General features: G+C 37.8%; 1 protein-coding gene across 1 annotated transcript in view; it reads right to left on the bottom strand.

Annotated features, from left to right (window-relative positions):
* The window catches only part of LOC150089438 (solute carrier family 53 member 1-like), a 165410-nt gene that overhangs the window by 17590 nt on the left and 121211 nt on the right, over positions 1–26609 (bottom strand). Inside the window, exons 11-12 of the mRNA XM_090389982.1 lie at positions 18111–18258; positions 16707–16907 (exon numbers count right to left, since the gene is read on the bottom strand). Of these exons, the coding sequence (XP_090246108.1) occupies positions 16707–16907; positions 18111–18258 (349 nt within the window). The remainder of the gene's footprint in view (positions 1–16706; positions 16908–18110; positions 18259–26609) is intronic.

Below are 26609 nucleotides of genomic sequence, written 5' to 3'. Positions count from 1 at the left end.
ACTGCTTAGTCGGCCCATACCTGTTACAATCCCGCATGAACTCTGCTAAATATCGGACTTTTCTGGAACAAGTTCTACCAGGGTTATTTGACAATGTTCCAGCAAATGTGAGATGCAACATTTGGTTTCAACATGACAGGGCGCCTGCCCATTATGGAAAGTGTGTTCATGACCATTTGAACAGGCGTTTTTGGCGTCGATGGATTGGCCGTGTTGGACCCGTTGCCTGGCCCCCACGCTCACCTGATTTATCGAGCCTTGATTTCTTTCTGTGCGGGCCCTCAAATCTATAGTGTATTAATCGCCTGTGGAGACAGAAATGGATCTCGTGGCGAGACTCGTCTGCACTGCTGCTACTGTCAAAGAAACTCCAAGTGTGTTCGATTGCATCCGCCAATCCATGCTGCGTCGGTGTCACCCATACATTGCGTCTCATGGTGGAACCTTCGAGCATCTGTTGTATCATCATGAAATGCATCCATCTCATACTCCATTGTTAATATTATGTCAAATAAATGTTTGCCACTAATTACTGTCTTGTGTCATTTCTGCTTCTTGTGCCTCTGCTACTACTTTCCCGTGACGTTTCCAGTTATGGGTTCCTATGCGATTCACATTCCTTTAGATGTTACCTACCTCCCCTAAATGTTGTACCAATATTTTTGAGACACCCTGTATAGGTAATGTAAATCTGTATCATAGGATGCTTTTGTCATTTTGACAACTGCATAAGAAAGCTTTGGCCCTGAATATTTGAGAACAATATTCACAAACTGTTCTTTATTATCTTCTTGTAGTTTAGGAATTTCATTAGCATTGTCCAAGCTTTAGCAAATATTGAACTTGAAATTTCATTCCATACTAGTGCTATATTGTTTACACATGGGTGACGTTGATGACTTTTAACAATTTTATAAAGAATTCTTCAGTTGTGTTCTTGATTTTCTTCTTTTGTTTAAAGTATTCTTCATTTGTCTTCTATTTTTTCCAAATTGAACTCAAAACATTTTATCTATGTCATCTCTTTAAACCTTTTAGAACACCTTGATCCATAGATTAGATCAAAGATGCTACATTCAGTAGTAAAAACATAACCTTTATCTAGAAAGAGAATAGCCTTTTCAGGTAAATTTATTTTTTTCAAGTATTTCTTTACAGAAGGTTCAAATTTGTGAAAAAACGAGTCATTGAATAATTCATAATCCATCCATGCCGATTTTTATGAGTGGTAGTAAATTAGTAAAAATGAACAATTTTGAAAAGGAAAACTCTAGGATTGGTTGGTTTATGAACAACAAAAATGAGAAATTTATGAATTCCAGTTGCACTTTGCAGCTATCAGTCTGCTACCACGATTCTCTCACTTCGGATTTTTTTGTATCCTGGCACTGCTGTTTTTTTTTTTTTTTTTTTTTGTAAGCAACATATTATAATTTAGACTTTCAAATGGTTGTGCAACTTTTATATGGATAAAATAAAAAATTACATATTTGCTTACTATAAACTCAATATAACAATCAGTATTTTTTAAATGTGGATTTTAAACCTAAAATTTTATTACCAACACATTTAACCCATGTGTTGCTAATGAAATTTTAAGTTTATCTAATGCTTGCAATTGGTGCTACATTTTGGGTCCTCTACAGAATGCTTCTTCAGGTCAAATGGATAGCTGGTGGTTTTTAGTAAACGATACAGAGTGTATGACACCTCCAACAATAAGAAGGTAGACAGACAATTTTCTTGTATGTACAAAGAGAAAGTGAGAGTTCATGCATCACATCAGTGCTAGCCTAAATTACTCAAAACCTTAGTGACTGCATAGGACACTGTTCTTAGAAGGGCATATTTCACACAACTGATAAGAATATTTTTTACAATCACTAGTAACTGGTTTACAATTCAATTTTATTGAAAAATTAGTATATACGAGTGTATATTTCCAAAATAAGCATAACTCAAGTATCCATTAATTTCCAAATAATATTTATAAAAATACCAGCTAATCAAACACTGTTCTGGTTCTTTTTTTGCCTCTGGTGTTCAATCTGGAATAGCGATAAAAAATATTTGGCTACAAGCTGTACTTAACCATGTATATTCAGAATAATTTGCAGTTACTATGGTTTGAGTGTATACTAAGAATTAGCTTTTGTGTTAGACATGAATGTGGTACATGCTATACATTATACTTAAATTGAATAGATTTCACTGAGATTATATAAATTTAATTTATTAATAATGCTAATTCACAAAAATAGTTATTACTAAGATGAGTATAAAAGCTTTCATGTTTAAAATGTTTTAAAATCAAAACTAAACAAGTTGTCATGTCTACAGTAATACGCTTGTAAGTCTTAAGAGTCTGATTGGTCACACAAGATCTCCTCTTAACAAATCTATGTGATTTCTGTATAACTGCATTCCTCTCAAGATGATCGTGCATTACCACTGACTCATTACTTTCTCTGGAACAGGAGATTTCAGGTGTGTTATAATTATTCACTTTACCCTTTCATTCTCCTTTATGAATTGAAGAGATATTTGCGCATCTCCAAAATACAGATACATTCTTTGAATCCAAGGATGCTCTCATAATTATAGCCAAAGGTTTGTTTGCCTTTTTTACTACTTCTTTTAATATAATTGGATAGATCCCATCTGCCCCAGGCACCTTGCTGATGATGAGGTTGCCTCAGCAACCTCTTACACTGTCCTCTCAGTTATCACAAAATTATTTAGTCTCGCTGTTAGAATTTGGTATACTTCTGGATCTCCATCCCTAAAAAATTCCTCATGTGTGCACACACAGATGCAGAATATCAATCCAATTTGTCAGCAACATGATCAAAACCATCAGCAATTATATCATTCATATCTAGTGGACCAATGTGATATATCCCTTCTAGTGTTTATGTAAGTAATGATGCCTTTGGTACTTTCCTTTGCCAGAGACCTCTCATACAGATACATGGCATGCATTATCTGTATGCCATAGTTTGCCTAATGCCCACTTTGTGACTTGAGTGACGTAGCCGAGTGGTCAGAACGTGAGTGCAACAGCATGCTCTTTGAGCAGACCAGGGTTGAAGACCGTGACTACTAAATACGATTAACGTTTGTATTAATGATTTATTGTAAACTCAACTGACATGATGGTCGTGCGGGAATATAAATAAGAACTCATATGACAGTTTCCTACTGTAGGTTTCTGTATCCATAATAATTTATATGCATCCCATGTATTTTTCTTCTCTCCCACTAGTCTGACATCCATTTAGGACTAAACCCAGAAGAGTATCTCTTAGTTGGTATAAAAAGCTTACTAGCTTCTATCACTACTTCCCTGAATGCTTCTCATTTAAAATTTTCTCTTGTAACATCATCAGTTGGTCCCACTAAATAGAGTTTAAAAAATGTCTGAGATCACTGTAGCCACCTTTTTGAAAAAAAAAGATATGCATCCCATGTATTTTTCTTCTCTCCCACTAGTCTGACATCCATTTAGGACTAAACCCAGAAGAGTATCTCTTAGTTGGTATAAAAAGCTTACTAGCTTCTATCACTACTTCCCTGAATGCTTCTCATTTAAAATTTTCTCTTGTAACATCATCAGTTGGTCCCACTAAATAGAGTTTAAAAAATGTCTGAGATCACTGTAGCCACCTTTTTGAAAAAAAAAGCTGTTCCCTTTGCCACTGGAAGTAGTTACATTAGTATTAGTAGAGGCATGCAATGCAAGAAAGCAAGCTTGTGCAGCATCAGCCAAGAAAAAAAAAAAAAAAAAACCGCTCCCATTTCACCCCTCCGTTGGTTCCAAATACTTGTCCAGCTCAGCCTTAAATTTATTTAGGCTATCAACTTCCACAACAAAAGACAGAAGTCTGTTCCACAATTCAACTATCCGCTGGCTAAAAGCAAACTTCCGCACATCTATCCTACAACTGTCTTTCCTCAATTTGAATTTATGCCCTCTCAGGTGATTAAGGCCTGCTTCTACAGGGATGGGATACACTTAAATAGAAAGGGTGCAAGAATATTTGCTGATGCTATTGAGGCAGTGTTGGGTGGGTCATAAAACTGCTAGCTTGGGGGGGGATACAAGGACTAATAGATTAACAGTAGCCACTGGCAGAGGTGAAAGTGATTCTTGCACTGCTTCTATTGGAATGAGCAGAGGCCTGGAAAACAAGATGCAGGATATTTCAGAGACTGCTGGGAGTCATTGCGGCACAAGTAAACACATGGGTTGTGTTAGGGTAGCTAAGAAAAAGAACAGGTGCATGTATACCTGCGTGTACACCAATGCTAGGAGTTTGGTAAATAAATTTGATGAATTTGAGGTATTGCTCAAAGCATCAAAGGCAGATATTGTTGGAATATCAGATACGTGGTGTCACACAGATATAAGGAATGCAGACCTGGAATTTGGAGAGTACAACGTCTACAGAAAGGATAGACAGGATATAAAGGGAGGAGGGGTTATGCTATTAGTTAAGAAACACATAAAATCCAAGGAAGTGAAGCCAGTCGACATCGCTAGACAGTGCAGTGTCGAGTCAGTTTGGCGTGAGATAAGCATTGGGAAATCAAAATTGAGAGTAGGAGTGTGCTATAGACCTAATGACTCTGATCAGTATAATAAGAAACTGTACAGGGAAACAGAGTGGGCCAGTAAATCAGAGAGCCTTATAATGGGGGATTTTAATTTCCCAGATATTGAATGGAATTTGTGGGTTAGTCACTCACACACTAGCAAGGCTTTTGTGGATTTATTGGATGATTGTTTTCTACATCAGCATGTTTGGGAGGCAACTAGAGGGAGCAAATAATCTTGATTTGATTATCAGTAGTGATTCTTCATGCATTAAGAATCTGCAGATAGAGGAACCACTAGGTGGCAGTGATCACAGTGTACTGAAGTGGGATTTACTCAAAGAGGTAACTACCATCAGCGGTAAAGGGAAGGGTTATTGCTTTCGTAAAGGCGACTACGATGGTCTGGGACAGTATTTAAATTCTATACAGTGGGACCAACTGATGATGTTACCAACAGCAAATTCAAAATGGGAAGCATTCAAAGAACTTATCTTCGAAGCTACTAGGCTTTACATACCAACTAAGAAATATTGTTCAAGGTTTAGGCCTAAGTGGATTTCAGATGAACTAATGAGACATATGGCAGAGAAGAAAAATGCATGGGATACATACAAATTAACACGTGACACAGAAGCCTATGATAGATACAAGTTGATCTGTAACCAGGTTACAAAGGAGGTTAGGCAGGCGAAGGCAGATTACGAGAAATCTTTGGCAAGGGATGCAAAGAAAAACAGCAAAGAGTTCTTTTCTTATGTAAACTCTAGAAGGAAGGGGATGAATCAGATTGATCCACTTGATATCGATGGTTCCACTGTTGATGATCCTGCTCAGGTAGCTAATAAACTAAATGAATATTTTGCATCGATATTCACACATGAGGAGTTATTCAGCTAGGGGAATGGCAGAGGTGTATTCAATTCTGGCAGTAAGCTAGATAATCGTGTAATAACTGAGAGTAAAGTGGGGGAGAAATTGTTGAAGATAAACACAAGAAAGGCACCTGGGGTGGATGTGATCTATCCAGTTCTATTAAAGGAGGCAACAAAGGAAGTAAGCAAACGCTTAGCCATAATTATGAGAGCTTCCTTGGACTCAGGGGAGATACCCATAGACTGGAGAAGTGCAAATGTGACCCCAATTCACAAAGGAGGATCAAAGGCTGACACAAGTAATTATAGACCTGTGAGTTTAACTTCTGTTCCAGGAAAATTAATGGAGGCACCGGTTAAAGAAGCACTGCAGGATCATCTAGACAAGACTTCAGTTATAGCTCAGACACAGCATGGTTTTGTTAAGGGGAAGTCTTTCCTGACCAATTTGATTGGATATTATGATGTAGTCACAAAGAAACTGGATGCAGGGAATAACTTTGATATTATATACTTGGATCTTAGAAAGGCTTTTGATACTGTTGCACATGGAAGACTGCTACACAAATTGGAGCAGTGTGGCATTAGAGGCAAATTGCTGCTATCGATAACGGGGTGGTTGAGGGGGAGAAGACAGAGAGTGGTAATCAACGGACACTGCTCATCGTGGACTAATGTTATTAGTGGAGTCCCTCAGGGTTCAGTGTTGGGTCCATTATTGTTTTCTTTATTTATAAATAATATTGATGATGGTATATCAAGCTTAATGTCAAAGTTTGCAGATGATACAAAGGTTGGCAGGGTTGTTAAGGACACTACTGACACTATGCTGCTGCAACAGGATCTGGAAAGGTTGAGCAGATCTGCTGAGAGGTGACAAATGAAGTTTAACATTGCCAAATGTAAAGTACTACATATGGGAAACAGCAACCCCAGAGCAACATATCAACACTGTGGTACTACACTGACAGTAGTAGAGAATGAAAAGGACCTGGGAATAACTGTGCAGGCATATATGAAGTTTTCTGAGCAGTGAAGACGGTCTGCATGAGTAGCTCATGGTGTCTTATCAAGGATATACAGGAATTTTTCTAGCAGGGATAAAGAGGTGATTATCCCCTTGTATAAGGCAATGGTCAGGACACACGTTGAGAATAATAACCTCTTGCTCAGAATAATAACCTGAGAGGGCATAAATTCAAATTGAGGAAAAACAGATGTAGGATAGATGTGCGGAAATTTTCCTTTAGCCAGCGGGTAGTTAGTTGGTGGAACAGACTTCCATCCCTTGTTATGGAAGTTGATAGCCTAAATAAATTTAAGGATAAGCTGGACATATATTTGGAAAGAACAGAAGGGTGAAGTGGAATTTTTTTTTTTTTTTTGGCTGATGCTGCATAAGCTTGCTTTCTTGCATCATATGCCTCTACTAATGCTAATGCTAATTATTCTGAGCAAGAGGAAGAATCTCATTAGCATTGAGCATGCTCAAACCATTCAAGGCTTTATACACCTCAATCAGATCACCTCGCAGGTGCCTGGTCTCCAGACACTGTAATTTGCAAAACTTAAGCCTTTCTTCGTAAGAGCAACCTGTTGTTCCATTCACTAATCTTGTTACCCTTCTCTGTCCTCGTTCCAACAGCTCTACATTCGTCTTAAAATGCGGCCTCCAGACCTGTATACAGTACTCAAGGTGTGTCCTGACCGTTGTCTTATACAAGGGGATAATCACCTCCTTATCCCTGCTAGAAAAATTGCTGTATATCATTGACAAGATACCATGAGCTACTCTTGCAGACCGTCTACACTGCTCAGAAAACTTCATATATGCCTGCACAATTACCCCCAGGTCCTTTTCATTCTCTACTACTGTTAGTGTAGTACCACACAGTTGATACGTTATTCTGGGATTACTGCTTCCCATATGCATTACTTTACATTTGTCAATGTTAAACTTCAGTTGCCACTCCTCAGCTCAACTTTTCTAGATCCTGTTGCAGCAGCATTGTCATTAGTGTCCTTAAAAACCCTGCCAACCTTCGTATAGTCTGCAAACTTGGAAATTGAGCCTGATATACCATCATCAATATCATTTATAAATACAGAAAACAACAATGGACCCAACCCTGAGGGACTCCACTAATAACATTAGTCCACGAAGAGCAGTGTCCATTGATTACCACTCTGTCTTCTCCCACTCAACCATCCCTTTATCCATAGTAGCAATTTATCTCTAATGCCACACTGCTCCAATTTGTGCAGCAGTCTTCCATGTGCAACAGTATCAAAAACCTTTCTAGGATCCAAATATATGATCAAGTTATTCCATGCATCCAGTTGCTTTGTGACCACATCATAGTATTCAATCAAATTGGTCAGACAAGACTTCCCCTTAACAAAACATTGTGTCCAAGCTAAAACAGAAGTCTTCTCTAGATGATCCTGCAGTGCTTCTTTAACCAGTGCTTCCATTAATTTTCCTGGAATAGAAGTTAAACTAACAGGTCTGTAATTACCTGTCTCCCCCTTGATTCTCCTTTGTGAATTTGGGTCACATTTTCACATCTCCAGTCCATGGGTACCTCCCCTGAGTCCAAGGAAGCTCTCATAATTATGGCTAAGGGTTTGCTTACTTCCTTTGCTGCCTCCTTTAATATAACTGGATAGATCCCATCCGCCCCGGGTGCCTTTTTTATGTTTATCTTCAACAACTTCTCCTCTACTTTCCTCTCAGTAATTACAATATCATCTAGCTCGATGATTTTGTAATATAACTGTCAGTGTTAAATTCACCTCTGGCATTCCCCTCCCTGTATAACTCCTCATGTGTGAATGTAGATGCAAAATACTCATTTAGTTTGTTAGCTACCTGAGCAGGATCATCAATAGGTAGACCAATCTGATTCATCCCTTTCCTTATAGAGTTTACATAGGTAAAGAACTCTTGCTATTTTTCTTTGCATCCTTTGCCAAAGATTTCTCATAATCTACCTTTGTCTGCCTAACCGCCTTTGTGACTTGGTTACAGACCAGCTTATATCTATCATAGGCTGCTGTGTCACCTCTTAATTTATATGTATCCTGTGCATTTTTCTTCTATGCCACATGTCTCATTAGTTCATCTGACATCCATTTAGGCCTAAACCTTGAACAATATTTCTTAGTTGGTATGTAAAGCCTAGTAGCTTCCAAAATGAATTCTTTGAATGCCTCCCATTTTGAATTTGCTTTTGGTAACATCAACAGTTGGTCGCACCGTATAGAATTTAAATACTGTCTCAGACCACCGTAGTCACCTTTACATTGTGATCATTGCCACCTAGTGGTTGCTTTATCTGCAGATTCTTAATGCATGAAGAATCACTACTGATAAACAGATCAAGAGTATTACTCCCTCTAGTTACCTCCTGAACACGCTGATGTAGAAAAAAAAAATCAGCATATTTAACAATCAGCATTTACATATTTAAATAAATCCGACATGATTGCTACCTAGTGGTTCCTCTATCCAGATATTTTTAATGCATGAAGAGTCACTGCTGATAATCAGATCAAGAGTATTACTTCTCCTCTTTGCCTCTCACACAAGTTCCAGTCAATATCTGGAAAGTTAAAATCCCCATTTATAACACATTCTGATTTATTAGCCCATTCTATTTGTCTATTTGAATTTGAGGTATTGCTCAAAACATCGAAGGCAGATATTGTTGGGATATCAGAGACGTGGTGTCACACAGATATAAGGGATGCAGAACTGCAATTTGGGGAGTACAACGTCTACAGAAAGGATAGACAGGATAGGAAGGGAGGAGGGGTTATGTTATTAGTTAAGAAACACATAAAAACCAAGGAAGTGAAGCCAGTCGACATCGCTGGACAGTGCAGTGTGGAGTCAGTTTGGTGTGACATAAACATTGGGAGATCAAAATTGAGAGTAGGAGTGTGCTATAGGCCTAATGACTCTGATGAGTATAATAAGGAACTGTACAGGGAAATAGAGTGGGCCAGTAAATCAGAGTGTCTTATAATGGGAGATTTTAATTTCCCAGATATTGACTGGAATTTGGGGGCTGATTACTCACACACTAGCAGGACTTTTGTGGATTTATTGGATGATTGTTTTCTACATCAGCATGTTCGGGAGGCAACTAGAGGGAGTAATACTCTTGATTTGATTATCAGCAGTGATTCTTCATGCATTAAGAATCTGCAGATAAATGAACCACTAGGTGGCAGTGATCACAGTGTGCTGAAGTGGGATTTACTCAAAGAGGTAACTACCATTAGGGGTAAAGGGAAGGGTTATTGCTTCCGTAAAGGCGACTACGATGGACTGAGACAGTATTTAAATTCTATACAGTGGGACCAACTGATGATGTTACCAACAGCAAATTCAAAATGGGAAGCATTCAAAGAACTTATCTTGGAAGCTACTAGGCTTTACATACCAACTAAGAAATATTGTTCAAGGTTTATGCCAAAATGGATGTCAGATGAACTAATGAGGCATATGGCAGAGAAGAAAAATGCATGGGATACATACAAATTAACACATGACACAGAAGCCTATGATAGATACAAGTTGATATGCAACCAAGTTACAAAGGAGGTTAGGCAGGCAAAGGCAGATTACGAGAAATCCTTGGCAAGGGATGCAAAGAAAAACAGCAAAGAGTTCTTTACTTATGTAAACTCTAGAAGGAAGGGGGTGAATCAGATTGGTCCACTTGATATTGATGGGTCAAGTGTTGATGATCCTGCTCAGGTAGCTAACAAACTAAATGAATATTTTGCATCGACATTCACACATGAGGAGTTATTCAGCGAGGGGAATGCCAGAGGTGTATTCAACTCTAGCAGTAAGCTACAGAATCTTGAAATAACTGGGAGTAAAGTGGAGGAGAAACTGTTGAAGATAAACACAAGAAAGGCACCCGGGGTGGATGGGATCTATCCAGTTATATTAAAGGAGGCAGCAAAGGAAGTAAGCAAACCCTTAGCCATAATTATGAGAGCTTCCTTGGACTCAGGGGAGGTACCCATAGACTGGAAATGTGCAAATGTGACCCCAATTCACAAAGGAGGATCAAAGGCTGACACAAGTAATTATAGACCTGTGAGCTTAACTTCTGTTCCAGGAAAATTAATGGAGGCACTGGTTAAAGAAGCACTGCAGGATCATTTAGACAAGACTTCAGTTATAGCTCAGACACAGAGTCTTGCCTGACCAACTTGATTGGATACTATGATGCAGTCACAAAAGAACTGGATGCAGGGAATAACTTTGATATTATATACTTGGATCTTAGAAAGGCTTTTGATACTGTTGCACATGGAAGACTGCTACACAAATTGGAGCAGTGTGACATTGGAGGCAAATTGCTGCTATGGATAAAGGGGTGGTTGAGGGGGAGAAGACAGAGAGTGGTAATCAATGGACACTGCTCATCGTGGACTGATGTTATTAGTGGAGTCCCTCAGGGCTCAGTGTTGGGTCCATTATTGTTTTCTGTATTTATAAATGATATTGATGATGGTATATCGGGCTTAATGTCCAAGTTTGCAGACGATACAAAGGTTGGCAGGGTTGTCAAGGACACTACTGACACTATGCTGCTGCAACAGGATCTGGAAAGGTTGAGCAGATGGGCTGAGAGGTGGCAAATGAAGTTTAACATTGATAAATGTAAAGTACTACACATGGGAAACAGCAACCCCAGAGCAACGTATCAACTCTGTGGTACTACACTGACAGTGGTAGAGAATGAAAGGGACTTGGGGGTGGTTGTGCAGGCAGATATGAAGTTCTCTGAGCAGTGCAGAAGGGCTGCAAGAGTAGCTCATGGAGTATTGTCAATGATATACAGGAATTTTTCCAGCAGGGATAAGGAGGTGATTATTCCATTGTATAAGGCGATGGTCAGGCCACACCTAGAGTACTGTATACAGGTCTGGAGGCCTCATTTCAAGAAGGATGTAGAGCTGCTGGAACGAGTACAGAGAAGGGCAACAAGATTAGTGAATGGAACAAAGGGGTGCTCTTACGAAGAAAGGCTTAAGTTTTGCAAATTACAGTGTCTGGAGACTAGGCACCAGCGAGGTGATCTGATAGAGGTGTATAAAGCCTTGAATGGTTTAAGCATGCTCAATGCTGATGGGATTCTTCCTCTAGCTCAGAAAAATCACCTGAGAGGGCATAAATTCAAATTGAGGAAAGACAGATGTAAGATAGACGTGCTGAAATTTGCCTTTAGCCAGCGGGTGGTTGGTTGGTGGAACAGACTTCCATCCCTTGTGGTGGAGGTTGATAGCCTAAATAAGTTTAAGGCTCAGCTGGACAGGTATTTTGAACGAACAGAGGGGTGAAGTGGAAGTGGGTTTTTTTTTTTTTTTTTGGCTGATGCTGCATAAGCTTGCTTTCTTGCATCAAATGCCTCTACTAATGCTAATGCTAATGTCTCATCAGTCATTTGGCCTATAGCAAACTCCTATGCTCTCCTTAGTTTTCCTTAGTGCTTACATCACACTAAACTAATTCAAACTGTTCTGGGCATCCACATCAGTTGGATGTAATTGCTAGTAACCCTTAAAAAAAAAAAAAAAAAAAAAAAAAAATACATATTTGCTTGTCTCATGAGGGGCCCCCAGCAAACCTTGTAATCTCTGACATATCACTTTCCAGGCTGTTGCATATCCCAGTAGAAGCAGAGCAAAAATCACTTTCATCTCTGCTTGCAACCTCTGTTAACCTGTGTATTTTCTCCTCCTACCCATCCCCCAAGCTAGCAATTGCTGACTAACTTAAGGAAGGCTTGATAGCATCAGCAAATATTCTTGCTCTCTTTCTATTGAAGTATATCCCCTCCCTGTAAAAACAGTCTCACTTGTTAACAAGCACAGACCATACTGGAAAAATTATAATGAGCTTTTCTCTCTCTCTCTCTCTCTCTCTCTCTCTCTCTCACACACACACACACACACACACACACACACACACACACACACACACACACACACACACACACACACACACACACACACACACACACGGCGCCTCCATAGCCAGGAGCAGCAGTGCATAGCACAGCACACGCTTCTTGATTAGACCGGGGGGGTTCGAGCCCGTGACCACCAAATACGGAAAGGTCAGGGAATGATCACCGCATATCCCCAGAGCAATATGGCCTTAGTTGCTAATGCTCCAAAAAACCAAATAACAACACACACACACATGCATGCATGCATGAGTGTGCGCGCACACACACACACACACACACACACACACACACACACACACACACACACACACACACACACACACACACACACACACACACCATGCCTGAATTGCAAGCCACTTTCAAATTTAATCCAAACTCCCAACATTTTTTCAGCATCGCCTTATGCCTGTTAAGTAAATCATCATATCTCCTATTCTTAATAACATTAGTACCAACATGTATGACAGCATCACTTTTTGGGCCTTGAAAGGTAATTGCTGTGCATCATTAACTTTAGTCCCTATTAGACATACCCTGGTCTTGTTCCACCTTCCTTTTTGTGTGTATATTTCTTGTTTCTCTGACAATAGTCACTGATAAAAGCCACTTACCATGGGACCATTTTGCTCTGCTTGTTATTTGGTTTTTTTTAGGAGCATTAGCAACTAAGGCCATATTGCTCCGGGATATGCGGTGATCATTCCCTGACCTTTCCGCATCCTCCATATTTGGTGGTGACGGGCTCGAACCCCAGTCTAATCAAGAAGCATGTGCTATGCACTGCTGCTCCTTCCCACCTGGCTACGGAGGCGCCTATTTTGCTCTGCCATTGAGGATATCATTGTATTGTCTGATGCATGTGAATAAGCTCCTATGGCATTGAGCTGTGCTTGATAGGTCATTCATTTTAATAGTTTTGAGGACATCAGCCCTCTTCTTCAAGCTCTTGTATTTGGCCATCAGAACACTCAATTCATGTTTAATCCCTTCATACTGTGTGTTTGTTGAAAAAGAGTGCGAGATTAAACAGGTAAATAGGATATGATACTGGCAGATTTGCAGAGAGGCAAAAAGTAGTGCATATTATAAATTCCTAACGTTTAGGAAGTTTGCCCTTGGCAGTTCTCTCCAGAGGTGAAGCATTCCCTCTACTTTGATATTTTTGCTTTGATACTCTAGTGCAGGGGTCGACAACCTGCAGATCCCGAGCCACATGTGGTTCTTTGAACATGTAACTGCAGCTCTTTAACTTTTAGCACACATGAAGCACAATTTAAAATAGAGTTGGAGGGCTTAAAAATCAAGGACATGTGGAGTGCAAGACTAAAATGCCTTAAAACTGAAATTGAGGATTTTGAAAGGCAAAAGGCTACCCTTGCAATTCTACACAAATGGACAGCGATAAATGAGTTGAAAAAGCAAGACCAAATTGTGTTCGATGCGTGGACTGGACAAGTATATTACTGAATTGTTACTAGACAAGTATATAAATTTGAAAATATTTGTATTTGGACTTCTTAGTTTTTTGTTCGATGTATTTCTGCGGGCAAATATTTTCAAACATGAACTATATTAAAAATAAATCAAGAAACATCTGAACAATGTGAGTCTCTCGGCATCTTTAAAGATGAAAATTATGGCATAATCGCCTGATGTTGAGAGACTCGCTCAAGTTCAGCAGCAAAAGTCACATTAAACCGTACCTAATTGGATGTTTCTTATGTTTGTTCAGCATTAATAAATAATATTTCAAAAAATATATATTTTTTAATAAAACACTTTCCCACTCTATTCCATTTCTTAAAAAACTCCACCCCCCCCCCAGCTTGAGCTGAGGTGTGGCTCTTCAGATTCTCTTTTTTTTTTCTTTAATTAGATCAAAAATGGCTCTTCACTCAAAAAAATGTTGCCGACCCTGCTCTAGTGTGATGCTTGTGATTTTAGTAAACTTTAATTTATTCAAAAATACTTTACAAAACTAATGGATATGAATGTATTAATGCTACACTATTTGACAGCAGTACTTACTATGTTATTTTAATTTATGTTATGTGCTATGTGATACAGTTAAGTTTTAACATCATGTTTGTGTTGCTGTAAATTTATTAGTTATGGATGTAATAAAAACATTTCTAATATTAATTATACTCCTATGGAATTACATAGAAGAATATTAAACAGTATTTATATTATTCATAATGACAACAATAACAGTGGTAGAATTCATCTTTCATTTTTTAAACAGTTTCAAAGGCCAATAAAGAAAAAATTCACCAACTTTAACAGATAAACACACCACTAATTTTAAACAAAAACCAATAATTTTTAAGCAATAAAAAATGACATAGCCTCAACCAAGAAAGTGAAAGAATTCCTTCTGTGCTGAGTACTATTATTGTTCAGAGTGATGCTAACTGCTCTGACCTGCTGGATGTTGAGTGACTGCTTAGTCTTGTTAATGATTGTTGCTGTAGGTTCAAGAACCAGCATATGTTTGTAGATGAGCAATCAGTATTGGCTGGTCTGAGGTGTTTGAAAAAAGATCTCTTCAGTTTTGCATATTTGTAAGTTTGTCCGTAAGCCTTATTTTTGAAGATGGAAATAATTCCAAGAGAAACATGTAAGCAAATCCCCCAAATCATACCTCCCCTGGAACCTTATAGATTCCCTCAAGTCTTGAGTTAATCCACAAGGCTTTCAGCATATAATCCCTCCATTAATATCTGGGCAGAATTGCAGACACATACTGACCTAACTTGTGGCATTTTTTCTACATAGTCCTATACTTATCCAGCAGATGGTCAGGTTGTGTACCTTTAATATTGTTAGTCCTTACATGAATAATAATAATCTCTTTACCCCCCTTAAAATCTAACAGTCTGTTGGTAACATCATCAATTGTTGCTCCTGACAAACACACTCTGGTTCTGGCCCACCTATCTTGTTTACAAAAAATGTTACCCGTTTCCCTGACAATCTTCCAATAAAACTAGGTCACCTTTGACCAGAGCAGTCTGCACTTGACCATTCTTTACTGGAACCTGAATTTCGGGGGAAGGGTGCATCACTTGGCAGGTCACGAGATATGAGTTCCTAATGAGCACCCAGTTACATTTATTTCTAGTGCAAGCATTCATTTCTTCAGTGACTCATTCATCTCGTAAAGAACCAAGGTCTAATTTGAGATTGGTACACTCCTTACATTTGTTGCAAAGAAAAGAATCATCAGTTGAGCTAGGTCTGTCTACTAGACCAGCCTTAGAATACATGCCACTTGCTATACAAAAGTCGCGACTCAACCAGAAATTCCCACAGGCATTTCTGTTTGTGATAAATGGAAACGATAAACATCTACAGTCTTACACTAGTTTTTTAAAGATTTATTGTTTTCACATAGTAAAAATAGATGAGAACATAAGCTCAGTATTCTCTTAAAATGGCCACTGCACAAAGCAAAATTCACAATTTCAAATTTTGTACATACTATGAAGCAGGCCAAACTTGAAATAAATTTTAAATAAACCAAAACAGAAGTAACTAATAGTGTTAAATACATAATTTTTAAAAAAAATTTTAATATTTTTAATTAAAAAATTTCAAAATAATTTTTAATAACAGGTTGTTTTTTTTTATAGTTATTTCACCTACTTATTCCTGTATCATGCCTTCTTATTCATTTATATACCTACTTTTACTTATATCAAGTTTATCACAATTAGTTTTCTTCAAATAATGTGGGTATTTTCTTAATATTTATTTGGCTGATTTCTGGATTAAAACCATTGATTTATTTCTTTATCTTACTGATCTCTCTCTCTCTCTCTAATTTCAGATGTTTGCATTAACCATCATCTATGTCAACTTAGTTGGCACAATATCTTACCATATCCCCACTAGGTTAAAGAGGTCTGTGTTCTATTCTTGTCACTAACCGGAGTATATTCTAAAGGCATCTTTAACTGAGTTGTAGTTAGCTAATTTCAGATGGAGGAAGTAGGGCTGGCTCCTAATGAATTATTGTTTTTTCCAGACCACAAAACATGCAAATCATACTGTGAATACACGTCTACAGACAACTACATACATTATAAGTGGTAAGCGTGGATTATACGAAAATAATAATCTGAACTTGTTTTTGAAAACCTTAGGAGGGTTAAAAGTTTAGAAAAGCTATGGACACACACACACACACACACACACACACACACACTGAATATTTAAGTTGATTTACCTTTAAAGTGCCTAAATAAAGTAGAAAAAATCACAACAAAGAAGGTTGTAGAATATTTTCCTGCATTAGCTAAATGAGGAAATCTTTCTCCAGTATCACGATATCGCCGGAGACACTGGGCAAATCTAAAATATGCTGGTAAACAAGCCACAGCAGGACGTATTATGGATGATACAAGGGTATCCACACAGTTCACAACATCTGAAAACAGATAATTTTAATTTATTGAATATCAAGTTTCTTTTAATATTGCTTTGAAAATGTATTTTTTCTAAAAATTCTCTATCAAATGCAAATAACTATGGTTTTAAATAGAAATCATTTTTGACACCTATGTTCCGCAAAGCAAAAATATAATGAAAGGAGTATCAATAAAGGGTGACTGTGAAGCCAGGATCGATTGAACTGGGCCAGCAGATATATGTTGAGTTGTAAACTCAAAGGCAAATATAATTAGCACACAAAAAAAGAAAAGAGCTACTATGTAGAGCTGAATATAGTTTCAATTTGATTGAAACAGTTTGAGCATTAAATGCTGAGAAAAATTAACACTGCTAAAAATGTTTACTTACTAAATATTTCCTGATAAAATTAGGAAAACCAGTAAAGATACTATTTTCTTTACACAAGAGAAACTAAAAATCTTAATCCTTTGTACATAGTGCTTCACAATTTATTGGATGCTTTTCAAATATGATACTGATTCCTCTTATACAGACATTTCATGATAACTTTCTGCTTGACTTCTACAGTGTGCTACACAGGCAACAAATAGTTACTTTTACCAAAGATAAAATGGATCAAAATAATTTTCAAACTATTTAGAAATTATTTCCATCATGTTCATCTTTGACAAAAGTAAATTATTTGCTGTCTTTAGAAGAAGTGGAGATTTTGATTTGATTTGGTAGTTGTTGGCGCAACGGCTTCTGTGGCCATATTGCACCTCCCAAGGTTTTTGCAGTACTTTGATCCAAGCCCGAGGCGGGAATCGAACCCGTGACCTTTGGGTTGCCGGGTAGGTAACTTTACCCACTCGGCTAGCCCGGTCGGCCAAGAAGTGGAGAAGAATCATTATTATTTTAAAAGCAAATAATTTACTTAACCTATACATCATGCCATATAGAGACTGCAATAGTTATGTTTATCTCCCACACTATATTTAAATCTGATTCAATGACATTAAAATCCACAGCAAAAGGGAAAAAAAATCATATTTAAGTATTCTGGAATACTTAATACATCTCACAGTATTATTTATTTATTTTTTTTTCAACAAATCTAAATTTTTAAATATTTTTTTCAATTTAAAAAGTGATGATAGCTCTGATCTATATAGCTCTGATCTTAATATCAGCACATAACCTTACATAATACAGATAACAATCCTTGCAAACTACTTACCAGTGTTTGATTCCCAACTGCTGATAGTAGCATAAAAGCAAAGAAAATACTGTGCATCAAGAAACACTGGAACAAGGCTGTTTAATTGATCTGCCAACCAAAAATCTGCAAACCCTACACAAAAAAATGGGGCAGCTACCACTTTACCCTGTAACATAACATAATCAGATTATATCAATCAACTTGAAAAGCCTCCTATCTATTTATTGCAGAGCAGAACTTTTCAATGTTCTATTTACAAAAGAGAGGTATTAAAGCAAAAAGATTTATTCCCATTCATCTTACTGTATTTATTCAAATTCTACGCCACATTTTTATATTTTTGGTGAAAATTTTTAATCATAATCATGGTTATCCTGAAAATCATAACCATGCTTATAAATAACTCAATGTAAGGATAACAGTCTTCCACTAAATTATTTATTTACATCCCCACCAATCCCTGAAAATCAAGGGGGAGTGGGGGGCAAATAATGTATTCCAGCAAGTTGAGGTTACAGGTAGATTAAAGTAAACAATAAAAAATCTCTGAATTTACAAAATTCTCATTTAAAAATCAAACAGATTTACTTGTATGCCACAGGTGATGATTTGCTTTGCAATATGAACTGCATACACTACACATAAATAGCAATGAGCAATATATTACTGTTTACTTGTAATGTGTGTCATTACCATTTCAGACCTAATTTCCCTTCATCAGCAATTAAATGTGAGCTGGATTAGTTTGTAAATTTTATTGGTGTTTTGATCACTTGTTTTAAATTTGTAGTGCTATTGTAGTTTTGATCATTCTGACCATTGGTGTTTATTGTTTTATTTATTTTTTTATGTTTACATATTTTTATGTTTATTTATTTTTTAAATAAATAATTTGTTTAGGAGTTACATTAAGACTTAAATTCTTGTCAGCTTTGACATCATAGGATAAGTATCTGATTGTGTGTTTTCAAGGAATTTTAAAAAGGACAATTACTACTCTTAATTATCTAGGACTTGATTTTCTTTAATTTATTGAATATTTTATTCATAAAATTATGCACTATAAATATATATACGGAATATTTGGCTCATAAAAGCAGATACATTCCTGTGTGACAAAGGCACTTTTCTCAGTCTGTGTCTACTTAAAGGAACGGTTGTATTTCTTAGCATGGTAATTTAGCAACATAACTCCTTGTTATATAGCATACAGGTTAGTGCAAATGCATCATATTAGTACATAGCTAAACTCTGAGTTAGCAAATTTTTGCAAAGTGGCATTGTTTAAGTTATATCTCATATTGTGAATATCTTCACAATGAGTTGCCTTGATATTGCACTACTTTGAATAAGTAACGCTTCACCAAAGGAGAAGACTACTGTTTCTTATTCTCAGCGGATACCACCATCCAGACAGCACTGTTTCAGGACTATTTGGCCCTTCTTCGGTGGGTGGGTAGGTACCCAAGTGATGTAATGATGGCAAAACAGTTATGAAGTATAACTCCACAATATGAGAGATGCCTGATGGTGTATAAGATAAATTCTTCAGGCATCTCTCACATTGAGTTATACTTCACAACTGTTTTGCCATCGTTACATCACTTGGGTACCTATATCCACCCACCAACCAACCAACCAACCAACCAAAGAAGGGCCAAATAGCCCTGAAATGGTGCCATGTGGGTGGTGGTGGTATCTGCTGAGAATAAGTAACAATAGTCTTCTCCTTTCGTGAAGCGTTACTTATTTGAAGTAGTGCAATATCATGGCAACTCATTGTGAAGGTATTCACAATATGAGATATAACTTAAACGATGCAGCCTTTGCAAAAATTTGCTAATTCAGAGTTTAGCTGTGTACTAATATGATGTATTTGCACTAACCTATATGCTGTCTAATTCTCTCGCAGCATGAGGCTTAAGCCCTTAAAGCATTGTAGTTTTACTCCTTGTTATATATAATTATTCAAAGTGTACAGCCCAAGAAAATGTCTGAAAAATAGAAGAAAGTTGTGTGTACTATAAAAAAAAAACACTTCAGTTAACTGAGAAATTTGATAAGAGAAAATCTACAACAAAACTTAGAGAAAAATATGGAATTGAGGGTTCAAACTGTTCATAACATAAACAAAGACAAAAGGAAGTTGTAGGAATTCACAAGAGACTATGATAGTGGTGTAAGTCCTTCCAAACAAAATTCCCTGAAAAGTCATCTTATGAAGGCTTGGATTTAGCCCTACTTTGATTGTTCAATCAAAATCAAGCAGAAAGAATACCCGTTTCTGGTATACTGTGTACACATGAAGCCAAGTTATTTCATGAAATGCTAAAATTGAAAGACATCTCTGCCTCATCTGAGTGGCTAACCAGATTTAAGCAATGACGTGGTATTCATGAACATTCTGTGCTTGCAGAACAGCTCAGTGCTTGTGCTGCAGTAGCTGATGCATTTCACTTAGAATTTCAAAAATATATGGAGGAAGAAAATATGCAGCCTGATCAAATCTATAATGTAGATGAGAAATGCTTATATTGAAAATGCTTGCCTACAAAAACAATATTTTTGGCTAAGGCTTTGCTTACCCTCCTTTGCTGCATTCCTTGATGTAATTAAATAGATCCCATCCACCAAAGGTGTATTTTTTGTTTAACTTCAACAATTTCTCTTCCACATTCCTCTCACTTATCACAAAATCATTTAGCTTCCTGTTAGTTTGATAATTCCTCATGTGAATGTAGATGAAAAACATTTATTCAGTTTTGTCACCAACCTGAGCAGGATCATCAACAGTTTAAACCACCAACCAATATCAAGTGGGCCAATGTGATTCAACCCCTTCCTTCTACTGTTAACATTAGGAAAAGAATGTGTTTGCTGCTTTTCTTTGCAGATATCTTGTAAGCTGCCTTAGCTTGCCTAACCTCCTCTGTGACTTTGACTGCAGACTAGTTTATATCTACCATAGGCATCTATATCACCTGATAATTTATATGCATCCCATGCATTTTATTTCTCTGCCATGAGTTTCGTTAGTTCATCTGACATTCATTTAGGTCTAAGCCTTGAACACTATTTCTTAATTGGTATGAAAAGCCTAGTAGCTTCTACAATTACTTTGTGAATACTTTCCATTTAGAATTTGTTGTTGGTAACATCATCAGTTGGCCCCACTGCATGGAATTTAAAAACTGAGACCACTGTAGTCACCCTGAAAAAAGCAAAAGCCCTCTTCCCTTACCGTAGTTATGTCTTTAAGTAAATGCCAATAAGTACACTGTGATCACTGCCACCCAGTGGCTCTTTTACCTGCAGATCCTTAATGCATGAAGAATCACTGCTGATATTCAGATCAAGGATATTGCTTCTTGTTGTTTCTCTAACATGCTGCTGTAGAAAACAGTCACCCAATAAATCCATAAAAGTCTCACTAGTTGGTGAGTGACCAACCCACAAGTTCCAGTCAATATCTGAAAAGTTAAAATCCCCCATTAAATTAATTATAATTTACTGGCTTAACCTATTTCTCTGTATAGTTGTCTGTATGAGCATAAGATTTTAACCTTATACTCATCACAGTCATTAAGACTATAACAAACTCTTACTCTCATTTTCGTTTTCCCAGCTTATGTCACACCAAACTGACTCAGCATTTCACTGGCCACCCAAGTGTCTGACCTTTCTCTAGAGATGACAGGTTATTGTTATTTAGTTTTTAGGAGCATCAGCAACTAAGGCCATGTTGCTCCAGGAATATGCGGTGGTCATTCCCTGACCTTTCCGCATCCTCCGTATTTGGTGGTCACGGGCTTGAACCCCGGTCTAATCAAGAAGCGTGTGCTACGCACTGCTGCTACTGCCCACCTGGCTATGGAGGCACCCTAGAGATGCCAGGAGCCGGCAAACAACACTCAACATAACAAACACACCACTCTACATGCCCACACCTACTACACTGCTGGCATTGGCACATGCCTCATACAGATGCTACAGCAGCTAATGGGGTAAACCCTGGGGACCACCATGAAACAAACACATTTTGACCTTTCTCTAGACAAGAAACGCTATACTATGTCCTTTCTGTATGACAGAGGAAAACGACGATCACAGTGAGTACTAGAGGTCAAGGTAGGTGCATTTCTTACATGATTTATGCTTATTTTATTATATAATATTGGTGTAAATACACCATAGTTTATCCATAAGTTTAACTACATACGTAGTGTAACAGCATCATTTAGATTTAATCTCATATTGTGGCTGCCTTCACAACAAGATACCAGGTATTGCACTACTTCAAATAAATAACACTTCTCTAGTAGAGGAGACTACTTTATTTATTTTCAGTGGGCACCACCACCCAGACAAGTTTTGGAGCCTGTTGGCTCACTCATCAGTGGGCAGGCAAGTACCCTGATAATGCAGAGATGCCATCACAGTTGCAAAGTTAATTCCACAATAGAGTAAACTATGGTAAATTATGGGTAAACTATGGTGTATTTACACCGATATTATATAGGTAATTTCAACCCATAACATATTATGCCTTGAGCATTCAGTCTTCAAAATATTATCATTATCTTCACCATTTGGCATCTCTAATATTGTGGAATTAACTTTGCAACCGTGATGGCATGTCTGCATTACCAGGGTACCTGCCCACCCACTGATGAGTAAGCCAACAAGCTCCGAAACACGTCTGTGTGGTCGTGCCCACTGAGAATAAATAACAGTAGTCTCCTCTACTAGAGAATCTTTATTTATTTGAAGTAGTGCAATACCTGGTATTTCGTCGTGAAGGTAGCCACAATATGAGATAAAATCTAAACGACGCCGTTACACTACATATATAGTTAAACTGATGGGTAAATTGTGGTGTATTTATACCGATATTATATAGTTAATTTCGACCCATAATGTATTATGCCTTGAGCATTTAGTCTTTAAAATATTATTTATTTTATAGAAATGGATTGTTTTATTTCCTTAATTCCAAGAAAACAGAGTTACATTAGTTAGATCCATTTTAACTATACTGTATTTCTGAGATTTTTTGCTGGATCTGACCATTTCAACTTTCTGAGTGCTAACAATGGCAATCTCAATTGTGATCGCTGTTGTTATTGTTTAGGGGTTATCTACTTTTTTGGAAAGATTCTCCTCCCATGCTCACTTCTGGCTGAACTTCAAAGGTGGATGTGAGATTATTATAGATCCTACTAAAACTACATGTAATCTGTGTAAGATTGCTAAGTGTGCTAAAACATTTGTAATTTTTGAATTGGCTGTTCACTTGACTTTACTGCTCAATTCCACCCCTCCCCCATTTGCAGAACTAAGCTTCCACTCTTATACTGGTCCTACAGTAAAGAGCTATTTTATTTATGACTTATTTCTGGATTTTTTAGATCCTGGGAGTTTGGAAGCTAACATTAAACTGAACCAATCTTCAGTTAATCATAAGTAGATGAAAACAGTGGGAAAATAGTGAACAAAGAAATTAGCACAGATTCAGACAATGACTGTCAGAATCTGCAACCTAAAGTGCACCGTACATGCACAAACAATATGCAAAACAGCTCAAAATATGCACGATAAATATACAAAACAGCTCAAAACATGCACAATAAATATGCACAACAGCTCAGAGGATGAAGAAATCCCTCCAACTTCTGCTTCAAAAAAGAAGCAAAGTTCAAAAACCAGATCTACCGCTGAGTCCCCAAATCCTGAGCAAAATATTATATTCAGAACACAGATGAGGTCAATATTGAGAACATAGATACTTTCTCTCAGGCACTGCCCTGGATAAAATTATCATGACCAGGCTAAAACTCAAGCACTTATTGATAAAGTGAACTGGCAGGATCACCGCTACAACTAGAAAAAAGATAATCCAGTACTGGAAAATACTTGAACATGTAGTGACTAACCTGCACATAGAAAATCAAATCTTGAGAACAAAATTAGACACAAAAGAGACAGAAATTTAAATTCAGAAGCAACAAACCCAATCTTATGCACAAGCAATAAAGAACAAGAATCTCAGTAAATCTAGGAAGCAAGAGACTCTACCTAAACAGGGCAAAGTTGAAAATGTGGTCATCTTAAGACCTTCTGAAGGCCCTAAACTTGACACAAGCAAGGCCATAAAACAGGCCATCAGAAAAAAACTTGGAAAATGAGTTTAAGTCAATCAAAATCAAGGGACTCTGGAAAACCAGACAGACTGGACTGGTAATTGAGACAATTACTAAACTGATACACAAAATCAGGAATAACCCAAGGTAAATAAAAGATGGACCTGAAAATGGAAAATCCCAAAATCAGGGGTCCAAACATTGTTATCTTTGATATTGACAACAAGACCAAAAGTGATATCATTACAGAAATTTATGAAAAAAATTTCCAAAATTTCATTACTGAAGAAGAACAGAACAGTGAATTTATACGAAGATATAACTCTAAAGCCAGATCAGCATAATCCACTAGCTAGATTGCTGAAATCTCACCTAGAGCATGGCAATTACTTAGCAACCAATAGAGAATATACAATGGCTGGGGAAACCATAATAGAGAACATTTCCCAATACAAAGTGATACAGGTATCTGAAGTTTGGATATACTTCACACACCTGTTCCCAAAAAGAGCAAACCTGTGGCCATTGCACTGTCAGAAGTCATAACTACAAAGAATATAGAAAGATACAAGAGGCAAAGTGCACAAATTGTAAAACTGCTGGGATGCCCTACAATAATTCCCTTAGGGGTCAAAAATGCCCCATATACAGGGTGTCTCAAAAATATTGGTACAAACGTTTAGGGGAGGTAGGTAACATCTAAAGGAATGTGAATTGCATAGGAACCCATAACCGGAAACGTCACAGGAAAGTAGTAGCAGAGGCACAAGAAGCAGAAATGACACAAGACAGTAATTAGTGGCAAACATTTATTTGACATAATATTAACAATGAGATGGATGTATTTCATGATGTTACAACAGATGCTCGAAGATTCCACCATGAGACACAATGCATGCATGACACCGACGCAGCATGGAATGGCAGATGCAATCGAACACACGTGGAGTTTCTTTGACAGTAGCAGCAGCGCAGATGAGTCTCGCCACGAGATCCATTTCCATCTTCAGAGGCGATTCATACACGATAGATTTGAGGGGCCCACAGAAAGAAATCAAGGCTCGATAAATCAGGTGAGCGTGGGGGCCAGGCAACGGGTCCACCACGGCTAATCCATCGACACCCAAAACGCCTGTTCAAATGGTCACGAACACACCTTCCATAATGGGCAGGAGCCGCGTCATGTTGAAACCAAATGTTGCGTCTCACATTTGCTGGAACATCGTCAAGTAACCCTGGTAGAACTTGTTCAAGAAAGATCTGATATTTAGCGGAGTTAATGCGGGATGGTAACAGGTATAGGCTGACTAAGCAGTCACCGACCATACCTGCCCGCACATTTATTGCGAAGCGATGTTGTGCCGCATGGGGGGCGCACACCATGTGGGTTGTCGTGAGCCCACACATAAGCATTGTGCTGATTGAATAAGCCTTCCTGAGTGAAATAAGCCTCATCCGTGACCAAAACATAGGCTGGAAAATTCAAGTCTTGAGCACTTTCTTGGAAAAACCACTGCGCAAAAGCCACACGTGCAGGATGATCTTGGGGGAGCAGTAACTGAACCCTTTGGAGATGAAAGGGGTGTAAGGAATCGTCGTGCCAGACACGCTGTACACTGCAACGAGACACTCCTAAAGCAGAGGCAATGGCACGTGTGCTGGTAGTAGGATTATTCTGGACGGCATTCAACACACTTTCTTCCATGGCAGGAGTTCGCGTCAAACGTGGTCTGCCCGCACTACTCCTGTTACCTCTAAATGACCCATAATCGCACAAATTTTGATGCACACGCAAACAAACAGTGGTCTGGTACATGTCTGTCTGGGAAGCGTTCTCCATAAATTTGTTGAGCAGCTCGTCCATTGCCCTCTGCTAATCCATACACTAGGTGCATGTCTGCCAGCTCACAGTTCGTATATCGATGCATGCGCTTCGTGCGGTGGCTACTGCTTGAATGAGTAAACCAGAAATTTTCGCTCTCGCGAACTGATGAACAGCACCGTGTACCAAATTACGGTGACTTTTCTGGTTATGGGGTCCTATGCAATTCACATTCCTTTAGATGTCACCTACCTCCCCTAAACGTTTGTACCAATATTTTTGAGACACCCTGTATATCAAAGGAGTCAACCAACTGAAGCAGAAAATAAATTATGGATCATAATCAGAATAATGACCAAACCTTGAAATTCCTGCAACTAAATGACCAGAGAGCTGTTAGTGCAATCTATTATAAACTGACAGTAAACTCAATCTTATTGATTTTGGGATAATACCAACACCTGGAATTGTGTCGGTTTTTACGTTATTATGGTGAAATGTGTTTACACTTCTATGAAATCTTTAATCATATAAAAAAATAAATTTTCACAATCT

The sequence above is a fragment of the Mastigoproctus giganteus genome, chromosome 2 (assembly GCF_048544385.1).
Source record: "Mastigoproctus giganteus isolate SK-2022 chromosome 2, ASM4854438v1, whole genome shotgun sequence".
Classification (NCBI taxonomy): Eukaryota; Metazoa; Arthropoda; class Arachnida; order Uropygi; family Thelyphonidae; genus Mastigoproctus; species Mastigoproctus giganteus.
This window is presented reverse-complemented; position numbering and strand designations above follow the sequence as displayed.